This window comes from Lepidochelys kempii, chromosome 27, assembly GCF_965140285.1.
Source record: "Lepidochelys kempii isolate rLepKem1 chromosome 27, rLepKem1.hap1, whole genome shotgun sequence".
In the NCBI taxonomy this organism is placed as follows: Eukaryota; Metazoa; Chordata; order Testudines; family Cheloniidae; genus Lepidochelys; species Lepidochelys kempii.
Genome location: NC_136406.1, coordinates 2,573,018 through 2,587,781, shown reverse-complemented (window position 1 = coordinate 2,587,781; position 14,764 = coordinate 2,573,018). Strand labels below are relative to the sequence as shown.

General features: G+C 48.9%; 1 protein-coding gene across 1 annotated transcript in view; it reads right to left on the bottom strand.

Moving 5' to 3' along the window:
- The window catches only part of SCN4A (sodium voltage-gated channel alpha subunit 4), a 107,910-nt gene that overhangs the window by 37,355 nt on the left and 55,791 nt on the right, over positions 1-14,764 (bottom strand). The window contains exon 15 of the mRNA XM_073326359.1: positions 6,774-7,199. Within this exon, the coding sequence (XP_073182460.1) occupies positions 6,774-7,199 (426 nt within the window). The remainder of the gene's footprint in view (positions 1-6,773; positions 7,200-14,764) is intronic.

Below are 14,764 nucleotides of genomic sequence, written 5' to 3'. Positions count from 1 at the left end.
GTTGCCAAGGAGGCCAACGGCATATTGGGCTGCATTAGTAGGAGTATTGCCAGCAGATCGAGGGAAGTGATTATTCCCCTCTATTTGGCATTGGTGAGGCCACACCTGGAGTATTGCATCCAGTTTTGGTGCCCCCACTACAGAAGGGATGTGGACAAATTGGAGAGAGTCCAGCGGAGGGCAACAAAAATAATTAGGGGGCTGGGGCACATGATTTATGAGGAGAGGCTAAGGGACCTGGGCTTATTTAGTCTGCAGAAGAGAAGAGTGATGGGGGTGTGGCGGGGTAGTCCCCCCGCCATGCCTTGAAGGGCTTAAAACAACCCTGGGAGAGGGCTGAGAGGGAAAAAGCTGGGCTGTTTGGGAAAACAGCCACAGCTGTATCCTGTGTAATTAGGGCCCAGCTGGCCCTTATAAGAGGGCAGTGGGCCAGAAGGAGACAGACACTCTCTCTAGGTACATGGAGAGAGCAGGACCTGGCTGCCTGGGAAGCTGAGGAGGGTACCTGGGAGCTGGGGAGCTCCAGCCTAGCAGAGCCCCAGGCTGCAGGCCGAGGTAAAGGCCCATGAAAGGGTACTAAGGCTGCAGAGAAACAGCCCAGACCTACATGGAGGCAGCTGGTCCGAACCCCCTTGCTGATGATGAGTGGTACAGACTGCAGTCTGCCCCAGGAAGCGGGGGCTAGACGATGACTGACAGTAGCCACTGAGGCAAGGGAGGGATAGGGGGTTGGGGGTTCCCCTGGGGAGGGGAGACCCAGATGGAGGGAGTACTGCCAGGGGGCAGAACCCTAAGCTAGAAGGGCACCGGGGTCCGGGAGGCGCACAAGGCCAGCGGCAGGCGAGACGCTGACTGGCAGAGGGCGCTCCTGGCTGAAAAGAGCAAATTCCCTGGACAACTAGCGGTAGGTGCCGCAGCAGTGAGTTGTCGCCCTGCGACAGGGGGTTCCAAAGAGGATGGAGCTCAGCTGTTCTCAGTGGTGGCAGATGACAGAACAAGAAGCAATGGTCTCAAGTTGCAGTGGGGGAGGTCTAGGTTGGATATTAGGAAACACTATTTCATTAGAAGGGTGTTGAAGCACTGGAATGCATTACCTAGGGAGGTGGTGGAATCTCCATCCTTAGTGGTTTTTAAGGCCCAGCTTGACGAAGCCCTGGCTGGGATGATTTATTTGGGATTGGTCCTGCTTTGAGCAGGGGATTGGACTAGATGACCTCCTGAGGTCTCTTCCAACCCTAATATTCTATGTTTCTATGATTCTATCTCATCCCTCTCAGATTTTGGAAGGCACTTCATATTTTTAAACCTTGGTTAAAAGTGCTGTAGCTATCTTTAGAAATCTCACATTGGTATCTTCCTTGCATTTTGTCAAATCTGCCGTGGAAGTGTTCTTAAAACGAACAACATGTCCTGGGTCATCATCCAAGACTGCTATAGCGTGAATTACGTGGCAGAATGCAGGTAAAACAGCAGGAGACATACAATTCTCCCCCAAGGAGTTGAGTCACAAATTTAATTAATGTATTACTTTTTAATGAGCATCATCAGCATGGAAGCATGTCCTCTGGAATGGCAGTTAAAGCTTAGAGGCATAAAAATGTTTAGCATATTTGGTACGTAAATACCTTTCAATGCTGGCTACAAAAGTGCCATGCGAAAGCCTGTGCTCACTTTCAGGTGACATTGTGAATAAGAAGCAGGCAGCATTATCTCCCGAAAATGTAAACAAACTTTTTTGTCTTAGTGATTGGCTGAACAAGAAGTAGGACTGAGTGGAAATTAGGCTCTAAAGTTTTACATTGTTTTGTTTTTTGAGTGCAGTTATGTAACCAAAAAAAATCTAAATTTGTAAATTGCACTTTCACGATAAAGAGATTGCACTACAGTACTTGTATGAGGTGAATTGAAAAATACTATTTCTTTTGTTTATCATTTTTACAGTGCAAATATTTGTAATCAGAAATAATAATATAAAGTGAGCACTGTACTCTTGGTATTCTGTGTTGTAACTGAAATAAATATTTTTGAAAATGTAGAAGAACATCCAAAATATTTAATAAATTTCAATTGGTATTCTATTGTTTAACAGTGCGATTAAAACTGTGATTAATTGTGATTAATTTTTTTAATCGCGATTGATTTTTTGAGTTAATTGCATGCATTAACTGTGATTAATCGACAGCCCTAACAATTTCCCCTGGGCTTGTTTATTAGACTCATTTTCATGCAGGCTCAAATCTTACAGGGTTTTTTCCTTGCGTGTCTCTCAGTTGTAATGTTACTGCAGCCCACGTGATTCCCTGTGTCGCACTCGCTGACAGTGCCTTCTAGGGCATTAGCCAGCAGCACAGACATCAGAAACCTTGTGAGTTTTAACTCTAAGATGCATCGTTTAATGTTTACCCATGTTAAACTCCCTTCGCTTTGTCCCAGGCCCCCCCACCCAATGCCATGAGAGCCTGGCTGCAGCTGATCCTTTCTAAGGTATTAACAGTGGATCCAATTTTAGTGGCGTCAGCAAATTTCACCATGTTCCCCCAAGTCATTTATAATCGAATTGGAAAGCTACAGCCCTGGCACTGACTCTGCAGCCGCCCACTGGTATCTGCTGATATCAACAACGACCTGATATCCTTTCAACCAGGTAGCTCTCGGGTTTATATCCCTGTACTCCCCAGCAGCAGGGGTTCTCTGTGTATTAGTTAAACCACACTGTCTACAGCATGCCATAATCACAGTCTATAAGTATTTACACGAGGAACAAATATTTAACAATGGGCTCTTCAGTCTAGCAGAGGAAGGTCTAACATGACCCCATGGCTGAAAGTTGAAGCTAGACAGATTCAGACTGGAGATAAGGTATATGTTTTTACCAGGGAGGGTCATTGGCCACTGTAGCTATTTACCAAGGGTCAGGGTGGATTCTCCATCACTGACAATATTTAAATCAAGATGGGATGTTTTTCTAAAAAACCTGCTCTAGTTCAAACAGCAGTTATTTCAGGGAAGTTCTCTGGCTGTGTTGTACAGGAGGCCAGACTGTGTGATCACCGTGGCCCCTTCTATGAATTTCCATTTGAAACCCATTTCCTTAGGAAGTCCCACGAGACTGCAGTTTATAAGAGATCAAGAGTCTGACTTGGAGCATGGGGGTTCCTGGGCTTATATGAGCCAGGAGCTCACACAGGAAAAAGGTTTGTCAAGGAGTCCAGGAGGAATTACCCAGCGTGTGGAAGGGCCCAGGAGGGAGTTAGGATGAGAAGTGATGGGGAAAGGAAAGAAGGGAACATGTTGATCATCCCCAAGGGGTGGAAGCCCCCTGTGCTGCAACGTTAAAAAGAAGCCGGCACCAAGCCAGGGGGAACTGACTGTGCCCTTGGCTCTCACAGCTCCCGCAGGAGCCATGCTGCCAGGGGCTCCATGCAGCCCCACATCACAGAGGGGTGAGCAGCACAAAGGGCTGAGGAGGGCAGGGGAAGAAATTGTTGGAGGCTGGATGAGCATGGAATGAGGCAAGGTCTAGCGGAAAAAACAGTCTGTGATCATGCAATTAACGAGTGTCTCGTGGTGTCTCCGCACAAGAGGGACGAATGAAAGTAGCACAAGCAGCCTTAATTCTGTCATTTACTAATTTCTGAGTGCTCGACATTGCATTTTTAACATAGGGCATTTGTGTTTTAATGTCATTTCCTAAGTTTTTAAAAAAGTAAACGGAATAAACAGAAATTTCATTCTGCAGAACTACGCTGTTACCAGTGTAAGTAGTCATCAGGGCTAGAACTTTTAGACCCACAGTGGAGACCTCCAGCATTCAAACTAATGGAATGACCGGTAGCAGTAGAAGGCTGTTATCCTCTGTGGACCAGCCACTGCAGGAGGATGAGACACATGTTTTGTCAGAGGGTTTCACAACTACTGGCTGACACCAGAGGACTGCTGGGACTCAGGGATACTGGGTTTGATTCCAGGTTCTGAAGAGGAGTATGCTCTAGTGGTGTTAGACCTTTCTGCCCATGCTCCCTGCCCTTTCCTCCTCATCTGCTCCTATTCCTGCTCCTTATCCCTCTGCCTTAAAGAGAAAGCTGCTTCTTCCTTCACCTCCATGCTGCCAGGGCACCAGCTGGAGCAGTAACTTGGAGAGCCTTCCTTCGCTCAGTTTCAGTGGATCAACAACTTCCAGCAGCCTGGAGGACCAACTGCGCATTAAGTCCTGCTAAGCCCCTGCAGCCCTGGAACGGAGCATGCTCAGTCACTTGGTGGGGATGGCACATGTGCAGTCCACTCATATCAAGGAGGCGTGAGGGGCTGGAGCATGCTCAGTGTGGAAGGAATGTTTGGAAAATGTAGCTGCCAAACTCTAAGAAACCATTAGTGAACGTGTGCTTACTGTATTTGTCAGGGGCTTATCACTTGGCGAAATGTAGGCTGATTTTCATCGGGATGGCAAAAGGCATCTCCCTTTACCAAATTTCAAGTCCTTGCTCCAAAGCACGGGGGCCCTGGACCTCCTCAATGAAACAGTTGTAAGGATTTTTTAACATAGACAAACCAATGTATTAGTCCCTAATCTTATTCTTGGAAATGGCTGAAGATTTTTTTTTTGCTGAACTGTTCCAGAATAACTCCTCCTGAGGCGTATGCATGGAAAACTTGAGGCCCAGCATGGAAAACTTGAGTCAGAAAGGTCACATTTTGGAACAGTTAGAAGTATCTGAAAACAGGGTCTTCTTACAGCACGCGTCAGGCAACTTCGACCAACTGCTCCTATAATGAGAGTCCTGTGGCCAAATCCCAGGTCATTGCCTATCACATGGAGAACTTCTTCGTTGGTGTTTTAGGGCTGAGAAAAGAGGAATTTTTCCCTATGAACAACAATTGGGAGAAAAAATAAGGCCATCTGGAGGCAGCTTTGCCTTTGTCGTGAATGGAGTTAAGAGGCTGGAGATAGACGGGTATGGTGGAGTGTGCCCGTAGAGAGGACATTAGCTGAGAGCTGCTATATTCCAGCAGTTCTCCTCTGCTGCTGTAGAGGGTGCAACCTCTACTGGACAATTTTTTCCACCTTATTGTACCTAAAAAGGGGAACGACCTGCCAAATACCTGATTAGGGGGATGGAACGGCTTCCGTATGAGGAGAGATTAATAAGACTGGGACTTTTCAGCTTGGAAAAGAGGCGACTAAGGGGGGATATAATAGAGGTCTATAAAATCATGAGTGGTGTAGAGAAAGTAAATAAGGAAGTGTTATTTACTCCTTCTCATAATACAAGAACAAGGGGCCACCAAATGAGATTAATAGGTAGCAGGTTTAAAACAAACACAAGAAAGTATTTTTTCACGCAACGCACTGTCAACCTCTGGAACTCCTTGCCAGAGGGTGTTGTGAAGGCCAATACTATAACGGGGTTCAAAAGGGAGCTAGATAGATTCATGGAAGATAGGTCCATCAATGGCTATTAGCCAGGATGGGAAGGAATGGTGTCCCTAGCCTCTGTTTGCCAGAAGCTGGGCGTGGATCACTTTATGATAACCTGTCTGTTCATTCCCTTTGGGGCACCTGCCATTGGCCATTGTTAGAGGACAGGATACTGGGCTTGAAGGACCTTTGGTCTGACCCAGTATGTCCATTCTTATATTATGTTCTTAAACTGCCCCCATCCCAAAACAGGATGTCGGGATAAACCTTCCTTCCACTCACCACTGTCTTTCATCCTTCCGACTTCTACTGACGTGGGTTTGACCCAAGTACCAGTGGACTCCCAGTTGCAGACGCACTGGCATAAATAGATCACCTAATCAGACATGCAGAATACTGTGCAAGTGTATTGCTATGTTCCTATGATGCACTCATCCCTGCGGGATCTGGGATCATGCAACACTAGAGCCGTGGCTTTCACAGCATAAAGCACAGCTCATTTTCCCACAGGGAGATGAAACAAATGAAAGAAGAAGGAGACAACAAGGGAGCAGATGTTTCCATGTGGTTTTAGTCTAGGACATTAACCACTGCAGAGACATGTACTCCCTGCTCCCATCCCCACCCCAGACAGCAGAGCCAGAGACAGCCAGGTGTTGCCATCACACAGAATGTACCTTTGGCCAGAAATGGCTCATACTCAGGGCTGCGTAGCTCTGTCAGTTAGGGGCGATATTTTTTTGCTGATATCATTATGCTGGTAAAAGCCCGCTTGTAGATGTAGTTATCCTGGGATAATGGTGCTTATACTTCGATAGCTTAGGCCAGATCTACACTACACAGTGACTTTTACAGAGAGAATTTCAGCCAAATGGTGACTAGCCATTGTTGAGTATACCAGTGGGACAAAGGTCCTGGCCAAATGCTCCTCTTCTGTGTGCTTATCTGAGTGGAGGAGGGGGCCCAGCTGGGGGCTGGCGAGAGGGGGGAGGTTTGGTTTGCAGTCTGCAGCATGATTCCTCCCTCTCACACCACCCCATGGCTGCCACTTAATGCTCAAAATGCAGGAAGAGTAAAGAGTTGCCTGGGGCAACTGCAATGATTTAGCAAACCTAGTGCATCTGCTCCTTTGTCTGCAGCACAGACCAATCGATTCAATTGACATCCCGGCTTGGGCAACTAAACGTGCATGCAATTCCCATCAGGCTTGTCGCGGCAGCCCCAGAAAACAATCCTGCGACATGGAATGCAAATCCCACTCCGGTCCCCTTTCCCTTGAATGGGAGTGCTGGACAACAGAACATGGCCCATTAGCATCCGTGAGGCTGGCTGGCTAAAGCAAAGACTGGTTGCCTACCTTGGTGTCTTCTGTGTCTGACTGAGTGCTTGTTTCTTCATCGTAGAGGTCCGACTCCTCAGAGGCAATTGGCACTTGGACAGTCAGGTTGGGGTTGTTAATGAAATTCATGTGGTCCAGCTCATCCACAAACTGCTCTTTCCCAGCTACTCCATCCATATACTCTGACTTGGAATCCTGGCCCGAATCCATGTGGTTTAGCACATAGTTGTCTTTCTTATTATCCTCTTGTTCCTCGGCCGGCTCTCTCTTCTCCTTCCACTGCAGGTGAAGTAGTGTGAGGACAGTTCTCTTTACAAAGTCAATTGCCCTGGTGATCCTGCCAATAGCAATCTGCAAATTGTTCAACTCGCCATCATCATCAGAAGCCGCAAGGCTATCGGCGCTGAAGGAGCTCAGCAGCAAAGCTAAGAAAAGGTTCAGGACCTGGAGGGGACAAAAGCAAACATCAGGTCTAGTGTCAGACATGAGCACAGTCCTAGGGTCTAGATCAGGTGGGGGATCTCCATATTTTCCTTGGTGTGGACGACACCTTACTAAGACAGAATCTCATATGGACACCACCCCTCCCATTTGTGACTGTGTGGACCTGACCCTCCCATCCACATAACATCCTTGTGGTCCTGACAGCTGTTGCTCCCCTCTGGAGGAGTCGCAGTAGGAAAGTGTTGATCCATTAGTAAGGGAAGCTCTCACTGCTTGGTTGACCCAGGTGATCAGCACCCAGGTCTGAGCACCCGGTGAGCCTCGCCCAGGAGTGAGCATCCCTGCTGCAAAGTGACGTGCCCTTCCTTGGCAGAGGCACCCTGGAGTCTTTCCCACACAGGTCTGCCCATTGCGGGAGAACTTTTGTCTGTCCGGGGGGGATTTTCCCCTGTGTCCTGACTGCAAAGCGTGTGGGTTTGAGCCTGAGTTAAAGCAGAGCCCAGGTTAACTGCGCTGCGCGGATACAGCTTCAGTATCTTTAATGCAACACAGTGTGTTATTGCTTCTGTAAAAAGGTCTGTCACCCCGTCGCATCCTGGTGTTCTGTGCTGCTATTTCATCTCCATTCCCACCTTTTCTGCCCCTGCTCTCCCCTGCCTGGTCTGTTCCCAGAGCTGGCCCACTAGGCCTGGTGCCCTTCTTCCCATGTTCCCCTGGACATGCTGCCCAGCTGCCTCATTCCTTCCTCCCCTGCTGGTGGCCCCAATTTCTCTTTCTCCTGCTTGGTTCCATCTGCCTTTCCACCCCACAGGCTCTTCTCTGCAGTGAAGAGCCTGGAGAGCTGTAGAAGCAGCAGGAGATGAAGGGAGAAGAACCAGCACCATGTGACCAGACAGCTCTCCACAGACCACTGGCTGCATGTCTAACACTGACAGACCCCGGTCGTCGGCGGGTGGGATTGAACCTGGGACCTCTGGAGCTTAGTGCGTGAGCCTCTACAGCATGAGAACAAGGCTGGAAAACAAACTCATTAATCTCTGGTTTCAGAGTAGCAGCCATGTTAGTCTGTATTCGCAAAAAGGAGTACTTGTGGCAACTTCTCTAAGGTGCCACAAGTACTCCTTTTCTTTTCTCATTAATCTCTCTAAGTGATCTTGGCCCCACTAGAGGGGACATAACGCCACAGCCGGGAGGTGTGTGGGTTACACTGGCACCACGCTTTGGCTCCCTCCTTAGCCAGCAGAAGTAACATAGGCCCTGAGTCAACCAGGCACCTAAGCATGTGTCTGACATTCAGTATGTGAGTGGTTCACTATTTCACTAGGACTATTCACAGAGTTGTAGCAGGGTCACCAGCTCTCATGATTTTATCGTGATTCTCACGATATTTGGTGGGGTATTTTTATAACTCTCCAGCTTCTGGATCACGTGGTTACATGGGAACCTTGGCTTTTATTTCAGTGAAAATGAGCTTCTAGCCCTCATAGCTACAGAGAAAAGCTTCAAAATGTAGCCCGGGTGCCTCCACTGAGCATTTTCACGCCCTCAGTGAGTACGAACAACTTACTTTTCATTTGTTGTTTGCAATGTTGTTGTAGCTGTGTCGGTCCCAGGATACGAGAGAGTCAAGGTGGGTGAGGTAATAGCTTTTATTGGACCAACTTCTGTTGGTGAAAGAGAGAAGCTTTTGAGATGCACAGAGCTCTTCTTTGCTGTCTCTTTCACCAACAGAAGTTGGTCCAATAAAAGATATTACAATATGCACCTTGAATCTCTTTTAATTGTTTGTAATACAAGCTGAGATTCTTGTGGACTCACATGACTCCAGAAGCTGGAGCCTACAAAACCAAACCAATAGCATGAGACTCATGATAACTCAACGTGGGAGAGTTGGTGATGCTGCAGTGCTCAAGGACCATCCGTGGTCATCCATGGGAGACTGAAAGTGTGAGAGTTTTCAAAACAGGCAACTGTTGCATGAACCTTTTGGTGCAAAGAGGTTTTTCCTTGCACTGGGCACAGAATCATCCAATTCCTGCATTCATCTATTTCTTTATGGATCTGCACTATTGTCAACCCCTAGCATTCAAAAATCCCGAGGTAAGCTAATGGGAGCATGCTCCCTGACTTCCCACCATCCCTGTCTTGACTCAGCACCCTTGGGTGGAGTTTTGGGGGCAGATGAGCCGTGTCCCAGGCCCTAATCTAATGGAGATTGCTCCCCTCCGCACTGCACAGTGGTGAAGGGCATGGGGTCCTGCACATGGACCCTCTCATGGGATGCCCTGCCTCAGTCCCCTATTGCACTGGCTGCATTCCCACCATTGTCTTCGCTCCAGAGGATGCCCCATTGCACAAAAAGCTAATTGGTCCAACAACAGATTTTGCATCAGTAGTGTGCTTGGGGCTAAATCCAGCGACTCGGCCCCGCCCCAGAGAAAGGCCGGCCTCGCCGCACAATGGGAGCGGCTGGTGCTTTACAGGGTACAGCAGCATTGCCCAGGACGTGAAATGCATTTGCTGTGAAAAACTGACCCCTCCAGTCCAGCCCCCACAGCTGTTGATGTTTGTGCCTCCCGGTGCCAGAAGCACATTTGAGAAGGGAATTAGCTGCTATTCAAGGTCACTGCTGTTTTCACATGGCTCATGCCATATGACTTAAACAGAGTCTTTAAATAAATCCCTGGGACCATACCAGTTTAATACTCACGTTAAGTACCAATTACAGCTAATCATTTCTGTTGCCGTTGTCTCCGGAGTGTTTTGGCAGGAGTTGATTATCTTGTCACCTGAGTGACTTCCTCCCTTCCCCCTTTAATAATGCCAAAGGAAATGCCCAAAGTGTCATTACTAGTAAAGGACGACTGGCCATGGCATTATCTAGGGGGAGGGCTCCATAAATATACATCATTGTAGCCAGAACGCTTAGGCCATCACCTGGTTTATGCTCCAGGAAACTGAAACCCAGTACTGGTCTGATTTCCCTATGCAGAGAGGAGGCAAAGCAGCTGGACCCAGTGGGGGGACATGGAAGTGGACCCAGGCTACTCCCCTTTACCTGGGACTCTGCAGAAGTGTCTGCTAGAGCTCTGTGGGCTGTTGTGGGTCTTAAGGGCGGAGCAGTCACCCTCTGAGACTTGGTGTCCCACGGGAAATCAGGTTGGTTGCTAGTGGGGCTCCAGTGTGAGCACTCTGCAATCCTGGGGAAGAGGCCCCCTGCCCCCTCTCCATGCAGTGATAAGTCACAAACCCAGTGAATCAAAATTCAGAATGTTATCCTGCCCCTTAGGGGGAGGGGGAATTATAGCGCATGGCCTTCAGTCATCCTACACCCCGTGTATGGGAGATCTGGGGGGGTGTAAGGAGTGAGCTCAGGTGATGATCAGTGACCAGAAACTGACGACAGAAGAAGAGCAGGAACCAGGGTACGGGGCGAACCACACACATACATTGACAGGGCCACATTTTCAAAGGCAGCCCCTCCGTTTGCAGCTACAGTTTTGCCTGATCAAATTGTGTGATGTCCAAAACCCCAGAGTCGGTGGGCAAGCAGCCATCACACACACCCCTACCTACGGCACCCCGTCAATAGGGACGTGTTCCAGCAGGAAGTACAGGTGGAGCCCCCTTGAAAATGTGGCTCTAAAATTGGCGTCACTCCTGCCAGGGGCCATGCTGGGGTGGTCTGGCAACGCTGGGTTAGGGCTCCAGCGCTCTAAACACACGTCTCTACAGCAGATGTTCCTGGAGGCGCCTCACGAGGGCTCTGAATTAGTCTCAGTCTGGGCTGTGTTCTGATAAACGGATGCACCAGAAAGACGTGCTCAGTAAATGCTGCTGGGGAGGAAGGCTCTACCAGCGGGCAATGTGGGAGTGTGAATGCATTAGTCCTGCAGCTGGGGGCACTACTGGGGTTACAATGGCGCTGGGCCCACATGCAGAAGGGGCCCCAGCACCTGGACCCCCCACACTCCACCTGCGCTCTGCCCCGAGGCCCTGCCCTTGCTTGGCCTCTTCCCCCCAAAGTCCTGCCCATCGCTCGCTCCTCTCCACCCCTCCCTGGTGTGTGAGCAGCAGCCGGGCCTCAGAGGGGAAGAGGCCTAACGGGGGCGAGGCCGCAGGGCAGCGTGGGGGGCATGGCCACAAAAGATTAATCTGGCCCTGGCCGGGGGGGGAGGGGCAGGGCAGCCGAACAGGAAAACATTAGGGTTAGGGCAGATGTGTCTTCCTAAAAGCCATGACACTGCAGCCCCTCCCCTGCCTCCAGCACTGCCCTCTGCAGCGTCAGCACCCAGGCCTGATGGAGCTCGTTACGCATCTCACACCCTGTCTCGCACTGGGGCTGCGCCTGGCCTGGAACCTGAGCTGTGACTTTCCATCCTGGAGGTGAGCTCAGCCACACTGACAGAGCCTGGAGCTGCCAACTTCACTGGCCTCTGTGGCCTTCTGCCCTCTTATACCAGGGCTGAATTTGGCCCCCGGGGAGCTGTGGAGGCCCCGGGGTGGCAGGAACATCTTTAGCGACGCCCACAGGGTGCCATGACGCAGAAGGAGATGCAGTCAGCTCTCCCCTAGATAGTTTTCAACGTGAATTCCAACAGGCTTACACAACTCTGACAAGTAATAGAAGCAATTAGACAAGCCACCAGGATGCCTGCTGCTGCCTTGCTCCTTTGGAGGAGAGAACAGGACCCACGCAGCCAGGAAAATAACTTTCAAAGCCAGTGAGTAGAAGGGGACCAAGGATAGAAAGGATTTCACACTTCCCTGGAACTTAGGGGTTACATCTGCAATTTGGGCCCTGGTATCAGGGCAGCGAGTAGCTCGGTCATTGAGGGAGGTAAACGGGGGTGGAGGCGATGCAGGGGGGCAATGCAGAGGGGCGATGCAGGGGGGCGAAGGCTGCACGGCTCCCGTGTGGAAATCCAACAGAAGGGGGCACTGTGGAGAGGAGGAGAATGAGGGGAAATACAGGGTGTATCAGGGAAGTGTCAGGATTTGTCATGTGGATGAGGGCGGGGAGGAGAGTAGATGACATTTCTGTGCTAATTGGTTTTTTACCAAAAATGAAACTTCAGGTCGAATTCGGTGACTAGTTTCAGCCAAAACAAAATGGAAAAACCTGTAAATGTCCAAACGAAACATTTCAACATGTCACTTCGGAAAGCCGTTTCGTTTCAGTGTTGACCTACATTTCATTTAAAAACATTGCAAACATTTCAAACCCTTTGAAAATTAAATGAAATGGTTCATTCAACCCTACAGTAAATCATTTTGGGTTTTCGTTTAGGCCCAAAAAACCAAAAATGTGTCATTTTGGTTTGATCCAGAATGCCTTTTAAAAAAATCCATTTCCGTTCCCCTAGTGAGCGAGAAAAGGCAGAACTCGCCCAGCTTGAAAGCGGAGGTTTCATTGCAGAACTGGCAGGGAAGGCAAAGGTATCTAGTGCCTCAGGGGGGATGGTGAAGCTGTATAGAATATGGGCGACCATTTATAATACTATCAATACCAAATTGCAATGACTCTTATACCAGATATGCCACGTAAGGTATCCGTGGAAAAGATATGATTTCCTAAACATGATAACCTTGTTTATATGTAAGACAGCGCTATGATTGCTCAGAGCTCCAGTATGAAACGGAAGAAAAGCCTGTTGAGAGTCTTTGGGTTAAGTTTAGAGGCAAGAGCAACAAGGGCAATGTCGTGGTGGGCATCTGCTATAGACCACCAGACCAGGAGGATGACATAGACAGGACTTTCTTCGGACAACTAACAGAAGTTTCCAGACCGCAGGCCCTGGTTCTCATGCGGGACTTCAATCACCCTGACATCTGCTGGGAGAGCAATACAGCAATGCACAGACAATCCAGGAAGCTTTTGGAGAGTGTTGGGGATGACTTCCCGGTGCGAGTGCTAGAGGAAACAACTAGGGGCCATGCTCCTCTTGACCTGCTGCTCACAAACAGGGAAGAATTGGTAGGGGAAGTAGAAGTGGGTGGCAACCTGGGCAGCAGCGATCATGAGATGGTCGAGTTCAGGATCCTGACAAAAGGAAGAAAGGAGAACTGCAGAATATAGACCCTGGACTTCACAAAAGCAGACTTTGACTCCCTCAGGGAACTGATGGGCAGGATCCCCTGGGAAAATAAAATGACGGGGCAAGGAGTCCAGGAGAGCTGGCTGTATTTTAAAGAAGCCTTATTGTGGGCACAGGAACAAACCATCCTGATGTGCAGAAAGAATAGCAAATATGACAGGCAACCATCTTGGCTTAATAGTGAAATCTTCTGTGAGCTTAAACAGAAAAAGGAAGCTTACAAGACGAGGAAACTTGGACAGATGACTAGGGAGGAGTATAAAAATATTGCTCAAGCATGCAGGGGTGTAATCAGGAAGGCCAAAGCACAACCGGAGTTGCAGCTAGCAAGGGATGTGAAGGGTAACAAGAAGGGTTTCTACAGGTATGTTAGCAACAAGAAGGTGGTCAGGGAAAGTGTGGGACCCTTACTGAATGGGGGAGGCAACCTAGTGACAGATGATGTGGAAAAAGCTGAAGTACTCAATGCTTTTTTTGCCTCGGTCTTCACAGACAAGGCCAGCTCCCAGACTGCTGCACTGGGCAGCACACCATGGGGAGGAGGTGACCAGCCCTCTGTGGAGAAAGAAGTGGTTCGGGACTATTTAGAAAAGCTGGATGAGCACAAGTCCATGGGGCCGAATGTGCTGCATCCGAGAGTGCTAAAGGAGTTGGCGGATGTGATTGCAGAGTCATTGGCCACTAGCGTTGAAAACTTGTGGCTATCGGGGGACGTCCTGGACGATTGAAAAAAAGCAAATATAGTGCCCATCATTAAAAAAGAGAAGAAGGATAATCCAGGGAACTACAGACCGGTCAGCCTCACCTCAGTCCCTGGAAAAATCATGGAGCAGGTCCTCAAGGAATCCATTTTGAAGCACTTGGAGGAGAGGAAGGTGATCAGGAACAGTCAACATGGATTAACTAAGGGCAAGTCATGCCTGACTAACCTGATTGCCTTCTATGATGAGATAACTGTCTCTGTGGATATGGGGAAAATTGTGGACATGATATATCTTGACTTTAGAAAAGCTTTTGATACGATCTCCCACAGTATTCTTGCCAGCAAGTTAAAAAAGTATGGATTGGATGAATGGACTATAAGATAGATAGAAAGCTGGCTATATCGTCAAGCTCAATCGTTAGTGATCAATGGCTCGATGTCTAGTTGGCAGCCAGTATCAAGTGGAGTTCCCCAGGAGTTAGTCCTGGGGGTGGTTTTGTTCAAGATCTTCATTAATGATCTGGATGATAGGATGAATTGCACCCTCAGCAAGTTCCCAGATGACACTAAACTGGGGGGGAGAAGTAGATATGCTGAAAGTAGGGATAGGGTTTAGAGTGACCTAGACAAATTGGAGGATTGGGCCAAAAGAAATCTGATGAGGTTCAACAAGGACAAGTGCAGAGTCCTGCACTTAGGATGGAAGAATCAGTCCCATGCACTGCTTCAGACTAGGGACTGACTGGCTAAGTGTCAGTCCTGCA